At 44.8% G+C, this 13,885-nt stretch overlaps 2 protein-coding genes across 2 annotated transcripts in view; both read left to right on the top strand.

Annotated features, from left to right (window-relative positions):
* The window catches only part of LOC134068448 (protocadherin gamma-A11-like), a 119,124-nt gene that overhangs the window by 78,852 nt on the left and 26,387 nt on the right, over positions 1–13,885 (top strand). The gene's annotated exons all lie outside the window — the stretch shown is intronic.
* On the top strand, positions 366–13,866 carry LOC134069378 (protocadherin gamma-A11-like). Its single transcript, XM_062525341.1, has 4 exons — positions 366–2,422; positions 8,012–8,028; positions 12,669–12,991; positions 13,840–13,866. The coding sequence occupies exons 1-4, from the start codon at positions 366–368 to the stop codon at positions 13,864–13,866; spliced, it is 2,424 nt and encodes an 807-aa protein (XP_062381325.1).

Here is a 13,885-nt window from a genome sequence, read left to right as displayed (position 1 = left end):
TCAGTCAATGTATGTCTGTGGTATCCGTTTTTTATCTTTATAATTTTAATCTATATAATATTTTCTTAATCTATCTGTGGTTGTTTTCGTTTCTGTAATTATTTGCTTGAACTCTATGTGTCGCTGTTGGTTGGTAGTGGATTATTTGAAAGGCAAGAAACGAGTACCTCCCACTTCTAACCATTTGCGCATGCCAAAAGAATAATTTTATTTGGTTCATTCGTCCATTGTCGGAGTGTCATGCTGATCACTGGACAGACGTCTTTAGCAGCACTGTGCATATACTTGAGATGAATAGTATTGGCTTTTATTAACTTTACATTTTGCACATCATCATGAGAAAGGAACATCGTGGACTCCTGTGGATGACAGTCTTTACTCTGTCTACCCTCTATTTTGGAGGAACAGCCGGGCAGGTTCGCTATTCTGTACCGGAGGAGATGGCTCCTGGATCCTTTGTTGGGGATATTGCAAAGGACCTGGGTTTGGATGCCAAACGACTAATCACAGGAAAAGCGAAGATTTTTTCAAAGAATGGCCGTGAATACGTGGACCTAGACCGTGAGAGAGGGCATATTATCATTAGGGAGAGAATTGACCGTGAGTCACTATGTGCGAGCTCAATGTCTGCATGTAGCTTCAGTTTCGAGGTGATTCTTGAGAACCCTATCGAGCTTTATCGGGTAACGGTGGAAATATTAGACGTAAATGACAACAGCCCTGCGTTTCCAAAGAATGAGATAGAGATAGAGATAAGTGAATCCGCCACACCCGGTGCCCGTTTTACTCTTGAAAGCGCAGTCGATCCTGATGTCGGAATTAATAGTCTTCAGAGTTATTCTGTCCATCCGACGGATCACTTCACACTTAAGAAACAGACCCGATCAGGTATCAGTAAAAACGTTGAACTTGTGTTGCAAACACCTCTCGATAGAGAGAGGCAACAGCATATGTACTTGACCCTTACTGCTGTAGATGGGGGCACCCCAAAACGATCAGGTACGGTGAAAATTCACATTATCATTCTTGATGCAAACGACAACGCACCCGTTTTCCCTCAAGACTCTTACAAAATATCTGTTCCTGAAAATACAGCGAAAGGTACATTGTTGACTACAGTAAATGCTACGGATGCTGACACTGAAGCGTACGCTCCCATCCAATACTATTTTGAGCACGCAGGAGCGTCGATAAATGAGCTATTCTCCATAAATGCCACCACTGGTGAAATAAGATTGATTGGCCAACTTGATTTTGAAAAATCTCCCATCCACGAGTTAAGTGTCCAAGCTAAAGATCGTGGAGGGTTATCAGATTCAGCTGAAGTAATTGTTGAAGTAACCGATGTGAATGACAACGCGCCCACTATGGCCCTGATGTCCTATTCAAATAGCCTGCCTGAGAACGCACCACCGGGAACTGTCATCGCTATGATAAATGTCCAAGACGGCGACTCTGAAGAAAATGGTAGAGTAATATGCACGATTGACAGTAGTCTGCCATTCAAAATCAAGTCATCTCTGACCGATTACTACAGTCTTGTCACTGACTCAGATTTAGACAGGGAACACATATCCGAGTATAACATAACAGTAACGGCAAAAGACGGTGGTAGTCCACCTCTGTCTAGTTCAAAGACGTTGTCGGTTAAGATATCAGACATTAATGACCATTCTCCTGTATTTGAGCATGAAACATACAACGCTTTCATAATGGAGAATAACTCACCATCTTTGTCTGTTTTATCATTGAGAGCCAGTGACGCAGATTTGGGCCCAAATGCACGCATATCTTACTTCATAGGAGAAAGTGATTATAAAGGAACACCTGTATCATCATTAGTTTCCATTAACTCAGAAAGTGGAGTGATTTATGCTACGAAATCATTCGACTACGAACAAGTTAAATCTTTTAGCATCAACGTAAAGGCTCAAGATGGCGGATCTCCTCCTTTAAGCACTAACGTGACAGTAAATGTTTTCATTCAAGATCAGAATGACAACGCACCACAGATTTTGTATCCTGTTCAGTCTGGTGGTTCCGTCGTGGCTGAGATTGTACCTCGTTCAGCAGATGTGGGCTACCTGGTCACTAAAGTGGTAGCTGTTGACGTGGACTCTGGACAGAATGCCTGGCTGTCTTATAAACTCCTAAAATCCACTGACAGGGCATTGTTTGAAATTGGCACTCAGAATGGAGAAATAAGAACTATCAGACAGGTCACGGACAAAGATGCTGTGAAACAAAAGCTTACTGTTGTAGTGGAGGACAACGGACAGCCCTCTCGCTCTGCTACAGTCAATGTGAATGTGGCTTTAGCGGACAGCTTTCCTGAAGTGCTCTCGGAATTCAGTGATTTTACGCACGAAAAGGAATACAACGATAACCTGACTTTTTACCTGGTTCTGGCTTTGGCTGTAGTGTCCTTCCTCTTTATCGTGTCAATCATAGCCATCTTGTCAGTGAAATGCTACAGATGGAGACGTGAGCGGATGTTATATAAATCAAGCGGAAATCTGCCCGTCATTCCGTATTATCCACCCCTGTATGCAGACGTAGGGGGAACAGGAACATTAAAGCAAATGTACAATTATGAACTGTGTGGAACAACAGACTCCCGCAAAAGTGAGCTGACGTATGTCAGGCCTTGCGGTCAGAGCGTCCTCAGTGTGGACCTCAGTGGCACGAGGACAGTGCCAAGACAGAGCAAGGCGATGGAGGATTCTATTGATAGCTTGGAGGTGAGACTTAAGCATAAGTGCTGTAAGAATTTCGTGTAACCATTGGCATTCAATGTGATTTTCAGTGACTTAATCTTCATTTGGCAGTTTAATTTGGTTACAGTTTAAGACCATGACCCATGTAACTAGCACAGGATTCAGGGAACATGCACAGTTTCACATCATTCACAGCTCCCTTTGATATCCAGAAGACTGCAGAGCAGCAGCAGTGGTCAATGAGTGGAGGGGCACTGGGACAGGGCAGTCACTACAGGCTTTGCAGTGTCCCATGTGTTGTCTCCGCACCTAGGTTTTGCTACCATCCTTAACAGTGCTTTCACAAGACTTAATCAAATTCACCACTCATGCGATTTGTCTGCAAGTCATTTGTCTGGTCTGAAGCCAGTAATAGCAGAGTTATCAACATGTGATCCATAACAGCGTTTGAAAGCTGCACAGATATGTATTCATGGAACCCACATCACTGTGTCGCTGGATGTTTTCATTTTCTATCATTGGTCTTTTCTACAGTCTTTACAAAGGTGTTTGTCACTGCAGGCTGCCAAGCACTCAGTGTCTTTCATCACAGTCTGTGTCCACTAACAGGACAGCATTCTTTAAGTTCAGGCCCACAGAGGATGCAGTGCTGAGAGGGAGTGGGAAGTGAGGGATAAAAGGAGGCCAACAGAGGAGAAAAGAAGTGTGTACGACCTAAGAGTGGCCTTGGATGGAGGACTCTGCAGCATCTAGGGGGAAAGGGAAGTAGGAAAGGTTGTTGATGGGAAAGGAGGAGAAGGAGGGGAGAGAGGGAGAGAGGATGCAGCCAGTGGAGGGAGGGGTGCTGCATCACGGGAGTGCTGTGGGGATGCAGAGCGGCACTGTGCTGCCTGACGGCCTCTCGCAGACACTCTCTGGGTGCTATTTATTCACTGACCCACTTTCCCATCTCTCTCTCTCTCTTCCGCTCTCTCACACACACATGCGCTGCCTCTCTCTCACATACACACATGCGCGCACACACAGTACCGCAGTAGCCTGGCCAATCAGGTGTGATGGCTGGTGGGGGAAGGATGCTGAGGGAGAGGGAGAATCACAATGATGGAGGTGGAAATGGGGTGTTTTTATAGCCGAATTGTGGTGTCAGGACAGAGTTTGGAGATCAGGGTAGCTGGTGGACAGAAGCATGAGTCTACACTACAGTAGCTGTGCCTCTCTCTATCTTTCTCTCTATCTCTCTCTCTTTCTCTCTCTCTCTATCTATCTCTTTGCCTTTTGCTCCCATCACACACAGGCACACACTGGTGCTGCTGCAGCCTGGCCAATCAGGTGTGAGGGTGGGAGGTGGGGGATGGGAAGATGCTGAGGGAGAGTTATTACCACGGTGATGGAGATGCCCACGGGTAGATTCTGGTTATAGGCCGAGAGAGAGTGAGGAGACGAGGATGGCTGATAGCCAGCAGTATGTGAATATAGTATATGCATATATTGTTGGTGTGTGTGTGCCTGTTAGATGGTTGAAAGGCTCTGGCACAGGGAGTCAGAGAATACATTCAGCTTTGTCATGTATTCAGATGGCTATGTGGACACACCACACAATCTCTAGGTCACTAGCTCTCCGACATTTTCATTTTGAGATCCTGAGCATCACATTTTGAAATGCTACAGTACTGGAATGTGAGGGAAAATGGATGATGATGGTTAGTGGTATAAAAACAGAATCCTGTAAGTTAACAATAAGTCATGCCTTAAGGTCATAGCCAAGCAGGCCTCTGTTAAGAGAACACCCAGCCATGACAATGTGAAGAGCTGGAGAGAAACAGTCTTTCCCCACCACACACCTGTCCCCAGGTCACTCGGCGCTCTCCCCACATGCGGGACTTGTTTACTTTGTGTGGTGGGACCTCATAAACTCTCTCTGCTTCCCGCTCTGTTAACCGCAAGAGCAGATTAAGAGGGTCTATTACCGCTCCCAGACCCTTGAGGTTCCTCCGTTTTATTGTGTGGGAGGAAGTGAGACCCATATGGTCCTCATGTGTTCCTCAATTAAGAGTCTCCGGTAGGTAGTGTGGTTACACATACACATGGCCACATGCCCCTGCCATCAGAGAAATGCATCCTTTTCTAGTCTGTATTGGTGAGGATGAGACCAGCAGTGGACGTGAGCCTCAGTAGTGCGACGGCTGTGCAACATAAATAGATCAAGATGAAAGCGTTATGTGTCCATTTCATGGCCGTGAGGGTCAGTCTGTTGTGACTTAAGCAGCTCGGCGCTCGGCGTGTTAATCTGTCGCACATCTGGGTTCACTTTGCTTGTGCTTTCATGGATAATCTCAGGTTCCTACGCTCATTAGCGGCAATGCTTTTTATCGCGTGTCATAAATCGTCCTGCCGTTAAACATCCATCACCGCTGGACGTCGTTCTTAGAAACTCCCTTTCTTCTCTCAGGTACAGTGGCGGATGTAATTGACCGTTTACGCTTTGATAGCCACCGTGGGCTCATGGGAAAGCGCGGGGTTCGTAGCGTAGTTTCTCTAACACGGTCGTGCGTTGCCAGAATCTTCGGTCGTTAATTCCGTCTAACTGTGGGGTTGATTGCAATTATTTTTGTTTTCTTCCTTCTTCTCCCTCCAACCCATGTGGTCTCTGCTTTGATGGTTAGCAGCTGCTTAAGTAGACTGTGCCTGCTTTTGCTAGAGGTTCTAGTGTGTGTGTGTTTGTGTGTGTGTGTGTGTGTGTTTCTGTGTGTGTGTGTGTGTGTGTGTGTGCGTGTGTGCATGTGTGTGTGTTTCCTATCTGGATAGAATCTAAACAGGATGCCATTAGTCTGGAGTGCAGCTCTACATATGATAATCCCAGAATGATGCTCCTGTGTGACTTGGATCTTTGATTAGAGATTAGATAGCTGAGCCGTTCGTGTGACACTTTGACGTGCCCTGACTTTACAGCTGACGTAGTCTGGTGCACATCCTGTGCATACACACATCGGGCACTAGATTAATGTAATGGTATACTATCCTACTGACCTCTACAGATCTCAGCCATCTCATCAGGTCATGCTTATAGCCATATACTCATATAGTAGTTCATACTACTGTACTACATATAGTAGTTCTCTCAGGTTGTGTGTACATGTGTGACTGACCACACAAACTAGCAAACTGTGTATGATGGCCCTGAACAAAAAACACTGTAAGGTTGCACTTGATCCTTCAAGAGGGATCCCAGTATGTTATCTTGCCCTATATGGAAAGTGTGTGTGTTTGCCTTTTGTCTGTGAACAGTTGTGGTTGAAGTGACAAGCCCTTCCACTCTGCTCTGTATTTGAAGAAGGCTGCAGATTACTCGTGTGTGAGTGTAAGAGGCCCTGCTGTCTCAGAGCTGACACAAAGAGTGAATGCCATTAAGCTAATAGCATTAGCGCTGTCCTCAGTTCATGTTTTGACGAGCATGTCTGCTCTTGTTAGTTCTCCGAGAATGGCTGTGTGTGTAACACTGGGCGTGGGTCCAGACCTTTGTCCATACATAACCCTATAATGCAGTTACCATGTTGGAGAGGCGTTGCCTCTACCATGCCTTTGCCACTACTGTATCATGTAGATCAATTGAAATTCTGTTGTTTTTGTTGTACTCTATGAGAGGTCAAGTACGGGTCACGCTGTATAGTAAAGAAGTCAGCGCTTTGCCTACAGTGGGATGTTACGGCGTCATGAACACTGTGTTCTGAATTCTCTTGGCTTTTGCTGAGCCTCTCACACCAGCCATCATACACACACATACTGTACAAACACACACATTGAGAGACCTATGCATGTTTGTGTTTGTAGGTCTCCGTGTCCTTATATACACACCTCCAGTGTGTGTGTGTGTGTGTGTGTGTGTGTGTGTGTGGGCTGGGTGTGTTTCACCCTACTGGCTCGTGCCGCAGGCTGATCCTGAGGAGATTATCATGGGCTTAATGAGGCCAGTGTCCCAGTAGGACAGCATAGCCTCTGTTCATAACACACACACACTGGACAGATCACAAAGCTATGTGCATGGACACTCCCGCCATCTCTCCCCAATGCAGTCTTCATTTCTATGCTTGATGTATTCTACATCAATTTCGCTGAAAGAACAGGTGTGGCATCTGTCTGTGCACTAAACAGATTGTTGACACAGACACACACAAACACAAACACACACACACACACACACACACACACATACACAAACACACTCACACACGTGTGTTTGTGTTTGCAGGCAGTCTTCCCTCCGAGGCAACAGACTTGAATCTCATCCCTCCTCTCTCTCTCTCTCCCTCCTCTGCCTCTGTGTCTCTCCCCTCCCCCTCTCCAGCTGCACCCTGCTGCAGTCCGTCTTTGTGCTCTGTTCTGTTCCGCTGGTGGATTTAGAGCAAATGAAGCACTGTATGAGCATAGCACAGCAGAGGACATGTGAATCATCACTCTATGGCTCTTTCAGGACCTTATACTGCATAGATCATATGGCATTTACATGAGAATATAGATTCTATAGACCTTTGTATCCATAGCCCTGCATTGCCTCATATTTTCATTCATGAATTGCATTACATGTTTATGGCAGTGTTTGATGGCGTGGAGCTCTGTGAATAAGTGCATTCTCACATATTGGCATCCTCAACACATCCTGGTTCAGCCTGTGCTCATCTTTCAGCCTGCGAGCATTTTTTTTTTCCACCGCAGCAGCCTCTCCTGATCTGAGATGGGATGTGTTGCCACAGCAACAAGCTGACTCATTCTCAGGGTTGTACCACTGCTGAGTCCACAGGGGGGCAGCAAGGGGTGCAGAGCAGGATGAGGAGTACATTTGCACTGTGTTAAAACAGTCAAGAGTGTGAACGCACACCCCTGAAGTGGACTGTCCTCTGTGGCTGCGTTTGTGTCCTATTTGGGTCTGTGGTGTGGGGGAGGGGTTGGGAACACGAGCACAGAAATGTCCTATCTGTGCAGGCATGGGTGGTGCCCCTTTATTTATCACCACCAGTCCTTTCACTCTGTGTGTGCCAAATATTCAATAGTGTCTTTAGAGTCAGTCCTGCGTTTGTAAGTGTCTCAGTTCAGGATGTACTTTGCACCCATATGATTAGCAGTACATGTCTTACAGTGTTACAGTCTCTGTTATCATATTTTCTGCATATTTTTTCATTATCTTTCATTGTAAACAGGTAAAATGGCTGATGTTTTCCTTAGACTGCATCATTTGTGTGATATCCCTTCAACACACATTCAAACACAGCATACCTACAATCATACACATGCACAAAGAGATCTCTTCTTTCTCTCTGTTTTTCTCTTTGCTTGTTTTTCTCCCTCTTGTGGCCCTGCCTCATTAATAAAGAATAGTGTATCTCTGGGCATCGGCCTGCAGCTCCTTTCTGCCTCCATCTCATAGGTTCTCCCTCCCTCCTCTGCAGAGGAGTCATTGCAACACTGCAGGTCTTTGCTTTATGGAGTCAGCCCAGAATAGCTCAGGGTCGCAAAGCTTCATGGGAGATGGAGTTTTTCATCCAGTGTTTCTGTGATGCAAGTAGTGTAGTGAACCTTTTGTTGTTGTTGTACCTTTTTTGTATCTTTTGACCTATATGGTACTCTTTCTTGATATTATTTACTTTAGAGTAAATGTCTATACTTTGTGTCTGTGTCTTTGCATATAAGGACTGACACAGATGTGTCAGTACCTTCCTCTACCCCTTTACCTCTAGACCCCCTCTCTCTCTCTCTCTCTCTCTCTCTCTCTCTCTCTCTCTCTCTCTTCTTTATCTGTATTTTCTCTCTTTTCCCCTTTTTGTATTTCATATGTTAGGATTCGTTTATTTCTCCACTCAGATGTCATTATAATTTCCTTTTTGTGTGTGCGTGTACATGCGTGCATTCTTGTGTGTGTGTGTGTGTGTGTGTGTGTGTGTGTGAGAGAGAGAGAGAGAGTGAGTGTGTGTGTGAGAGAGAGAGAGACTACCACACCATATTACTGGTATACAGTACGATCAACCATGCATTGCAATGATGGACATACATTCTGTCTAAACATACAGTACACCCAATCCATCATGAGCAATACATACAAGCCCTGTAACCAGGGATGGAAATTAGCACCAGCCACCAGCCAAATGCTGGTAAAATGTGAGAGTGGCTGGTAGATTTCAGACACAAAGTCATATTTTAACATTGAGTGGCTGGTTAATTTCACCAGAAATCTGCTATTGGCTGATAGATTGTCACATTTTAAAATTTTAATTTCCACCCCTGCCTGTAACCCCTGCCTTTCTCTCTAGGTGCCCATGGTAAGTATCAGCAGCGCACGCTGTGGAAGACGGCACTGTCTGTGTGTTGAACAACACTCTAACCGTGTTCTCCATTTTCTCTCTCTTCTCTCTCCCCATGTTGATGCCTTGCTCTCCACCTGCCTCCTGCCTGTCTCCCCTGACTCCTGTGTGTCTCTACACAAGGTAAGCAACGCTCTGTTTCAAAGCCTCACCAATGCCTCACACCACAGACAGACTTTGGTCCGTATGAATAGGAAGACATGATGACAGAGCTGTAGACTGTTAGGCCTAAGTGTTGTTTCACAAAGCTGCTGCAACAACCATGCCCCTATTTATCAGTAAACACTCTTTCAGTATGTAATATTTCAAAGGTGATAGTGGCTTACATGTAAAACCTGTGGTCATCTTGACCAAGGACCAGTTTTATTGGTGAATGTCAAACGTATGGGGCATCAAAACCAGCAGCTTTGGGAACGAGCAATACTGGTCAAGGCCTTGTCACATGTTGTGTGTTGTGTGATAACATTCATACCATGGAAAAGGAATGTTTTGACCCACAACCGAATGTGGTTCAAATTCTTTCGTACACTAGAACTGGTAAATACATTTGTCTGACCTGGTTGAAAACTAGAAAACTCAAACTCATCTCGTCTTGTCTCTTGGTTGGGTACATTTATAAAAAAAAAAAATGCTCTTCAGATACAAAGGTTTCAGTGAAGTGTCATTATCCTCACCAGTTCTGTTTGCAGTGCAGAGAATTAGAGCAGGCAGAGACAAAAACATGTGCTATAGCATGTCTACATGTCATCTTTGTGTGAAAGAATGTCAAGTTATATAAGCTAGTCACTAACATGCCTTTCCTTAAGCCTTTCAGTTGCAATATGTGATCAAGATCCACTAAATCTGACCCTAACTTATGCTCATGTGAATATATTTCATACACAATTCACATTAGAATTATATAGTGTGTCTGTTCATGTTGGGATAGGATCGTAATTGCTGTTTTGATTCATTAGTGTAGCTTTGCATACGTGAGCAAGAGGATATTAATTGTTCTTTTAATCGTTGCCCATATTCTCGCTGCTTTATCTACGCTCGGCAGAGACAAAGCCCTGATGTTGTTGATGTTGTTCGTCCTTCTGCGCGTGTGAGCATGGATGGGCGGTGTTTTGTTCGCTGATCGGTTGTTACGAGAGGTCTTTGTGCTTCCGCTCTGCAGCAGCACGCCCCTCTCGACAGCGTGCAGTCACACGAGCTCGCCGCCTGTGTGGCGCTGTCCACCCGCATGGTGCTGAAACTGGCTCTTTCATTCATGCAGTCTCCCTGCGCAGCCCTCCCTTTCTCGCTCGCTGTTCTTTTTACCGTCTCGCTAGGTCGCCTTATTTTAATTACGGTCATTGCGACCTTCAATTCTCCAGTTTATCATTTGGACGTGTTTACTGGAATATACTTGTAAAGTTATATAAGGCTGTGCACCATCGTCATCGGTGCCATACACATTCATTGGCAGGTGACGTTGCATACGCCCATGTTGCTAGGCAGATTCGCGGAGAGATTGATCTCTGTTTGGATGTGATCAGCTGAACAAGTATAGCGAATGTATCCGTATATTGTCTTTTATATGTATTTATATGGCTTGGGTAAATAGCACAGCAACAAAACGATCTTCCTTGGTTCGATGCTGTTTTATGTTTCTATGAAGATGGCTCGTCTTTGTTGTGACGTTTGTCAAGTTATCGTGCCTTTAAGAGCGTGACGTGACGAAGAGTCCTCCTCCCTCTCTCGCTCCGCTGTCCTACAGACCTGAATACCGACTTCTACAAGCTGCCGGTTCTCCGTGTTTGCCTCACGGGGCGCTGTAATGATGAGAACAGATTGCTGTTAACAACATGCTCCACGTGGCGGCACCAAAGAGCTCTGGACATGGCATCCCACATCAGACTCCAAAAAAAGAATAGGAAACAATAGGAAAACTTGATTTAAAGTGGTAGTTTTGTTCCCAAACCGTTGTTGATGTTATTATTAATATAAGCTATATCCCATGTTTGAGAGTAAGGTTTATAAAACAATTCCACATACTGTATCATCAGCAATATTGTTAGTAATCATAATATTAATACTGAACATTAGTATTGAATATAAATACATTGTTGATATGAATAATATTATTATTAATGAAGGTGGGGATGTTTTATAAACACACAGTAGTCTTCCCTTGGTCATTTATTATAAGCATGATGATAAAGAGAGACTTGGAGCTGAGATGGTGCTCTGTATCTCTGATACCGTATGGATGTGTTGTTGGGTGTGGATGCTGGGACCCTGTAGGTCAATATAATGCTGACATTTACAAAGTGACTCCTTTCTGTTCCTGCAGCTCTTATGCCATACCATAATATAAATGTTCAGAATTATGAGGTGGCACTCAACAGTGATTCCGTCCCAGTAGAACATGCATAAAGGACTACTATTGCGCTGGATGCACTGTTATCACATAGGGATAAGGCCACAACAAAAGAGGGGGTCTGTAACTAGAATACAGATCTATTATCCAAATCAAGTTAACCAAATAACAAATGAAGAGCGTGAGATGGGATCAAGTCAGTTGTCAGTTGTCAGTTGTCAGTTGTAATGCATGGATGTTGTGTGCTTGCGATGTGTCTGAATGTAGTGTTGCATGTCAAAAGCCCAAAGAAAGAATGGCCCTCTCGAGGGGAGAGGAAGCAGCCATCTCATCGGCACACCTGCACACAGGTGCAGCTCATCAGCTTATTAGGTCCTGAGCACACCTGAACACAAGCAGACAAGGAAAAGGAGCAGAAGGCCTAACAGGTCATCATAAGAGCAATATTTTATGGAGGCTCACTCAACTCAGATAGATATGATGAGGAGAAGAGTGGATGTGTATGTGGTGCTCTCTTGGTATACAGTATTTTCTGTGTTGTGGAATACACTGCATTGTCCAATTTGTTACACCATCCCAGAGGATTTAATAGAAGGCTCTGTTGTTGGGAATATAGCCAAGGGTCTAGGACTGAATGTCTAGGACATAGGATGTTCAGGGTCTGCCATTGATCAAGATCAAAATGATAACACTATGATATTCCATACTAGAGTCTAAGGTGAAAGACAGGCCTGCTCCATCTTATGTTTATATTAATTTGAAGAACGGTAGTATATCCAGCATGCAGTCTTTTGACTACGACAAGCTGAGTGTGTTTCACATTCAGGTGCAGGTGTCGGACCATGGCTCACCGTCTAAATGAGGCAATGCCACAGTTGTTGTTCTTATTCTTGATGAAAATGACAATGTACCCACTGTCATATATTCATCCCTATAGCCATGGGCTCGCTCTCTCACCAAAGGATGTCCCACGCAGCCACAGCGGGCCACCTCGTCACCAAGCTGACAGCTGGACACTCACTCTGGCCATGCATGGGTCTCTTACAAACTGGTAGAGGCTACAGATGAGTGTCCGTTCCCTGTGAATGTTTATACAGCAGAGGTGAGGAGCAGAGCAGGATGATTCCTCTCAGTCTCAGCGGCTGTCAATAGAAGTCAGAGACAACGGAGAGCCGGCCCAGTTGAGGCAAGCAAGAAAACTGGACGAATAACTTTTATTTAATTGTATCTCTGGCGTCAGTGTTTGTTCTTGTTAAGTCACTTTTGGCATTTTACTCGTGCGGTGCGTGAGAGCCACCACTGGTGGTTCCGCCTGCTGCATGAGACGCATGGACTCGGATGACTTCAGAGCCAGGAACCTGCAGCTGCAGCTGAACTCAGACGGGCCTATTAAATATGTGGAGGTGCTGGGAGGGGACATGTTGTCTCATAGCCAGTCCTTCAGGTCCTGTCTCTCCCCCCTGTCGGAGTTCAGTGATTTCACCCTCGTTAAGCCCAGCAGCACTCTTGACTTTAAGGACATGATCAGCGTGTTAGATGTGTCTTTGCCTGACAACGCCTGGACTTTTGAGAGTCTGCAGGTGATAATAAGTTCAGTTTTATTTTCAATTGTAGGAGGGGGACTCATGGGTATGCCTGAGTTTCCCAAACAGAAACTTGTGCATGTTTTGTTTGTAGTGGAGAGAACTGCTCTCTATAAATAGCCTTTGTGAAAATCTGAGATGAGAGAGGCTCCTGCCTCCTATGGCATCACAATGACATAATTTTTGAGGAATATACTTTTTATATGCAGTTCAAATAGCAATTTCTTGTCATTTTGTTGTTTGTATTTTTGTGTAAAGTGTACATTTGTCTATGTGGAGCTGTCCACTAAAAAGTGCTGAAATGCTGGCATTGTGCCTTGTGTTACCATAATGACCTGGATCCAGTGTGTGTGTGTGTGTGTGTGTGTGTGTGTGTGTGTGTGTGTGCACATGCTGTGAAAGAGAGTGAGAGTGAGAGATATAGGCCTACAGTATTTAATGAATCAGACATCAAACCATGGCATCACCACCTCCCTGGAACGGGGATTTTTTGTTTTTCCCCTTTAACTTTTATTTACAAATCTCAGAAACAAGACTTTGCTTAATTCTGTGCACCCCATGGACACCAGCAGCGGCATGGTGCACAATAGTAAGATCCTTTGTACCATTCGTCGTTGGTACAACACACGTGTGTGCTGTAAGATTATTTGTCCTTTATTTTTGCTGGTCTCGTTTTGTTGTGATATTATAGTAGCAAATTGTGCTTTGACTCAGTCATGATAGTTGCAGTACGTCTACTGTTCCTTTAAATATCAGTACAGCTCACCCTCTCTCCATTGGAGATATTTCCACCAATCGGATGCTGCATATTGCAAAGGGATCCACTCTTCTCCCCACCTCCCCAGAATCCTCGCAATGAGCGCATCAGATGAGAGGCAGGGCTGCGCTTGA

The sequence above is a fragment of the Sardina pilchardus genome, chromosome 21 (assembly GCF_963854185.1).
Source record: "Sardina pilchardus chromosome 21, fSarPil1.1, whole genome shotgun sequence".
NCBI classification, from domain to species: domain Eukaryota; kingdom Metazoa; phylum Chordata; class Actinopteri; order Clupeiformes; family Clupeidae; genus Sardina; species Sardina pilchardus.
The sequence above is the reverse complement of the archived record's forward strand: the minus strand, read 5'-3'. Positions and strand labels throughout refer to the sequence as shown.

What these genes read in the sequence shown, in the direction of transcription:
- LOC134069378 (XM_062525341.1), top strand. Translation starts at nt 366, where the DNA reads ATGACAGTCTTTACTCTGTCTACCCTCTATTTTGGAGGAACAGCCGGG. An exon ending in GGACTTTTGAGAGTCTGCAG is followed by an intron (nt 12,992 to 13,839) that starts GTGATAATAAGT and finishes CCACCTCCCCAG; the next exon opens with AATCCTCGCAATGAGCGCAT.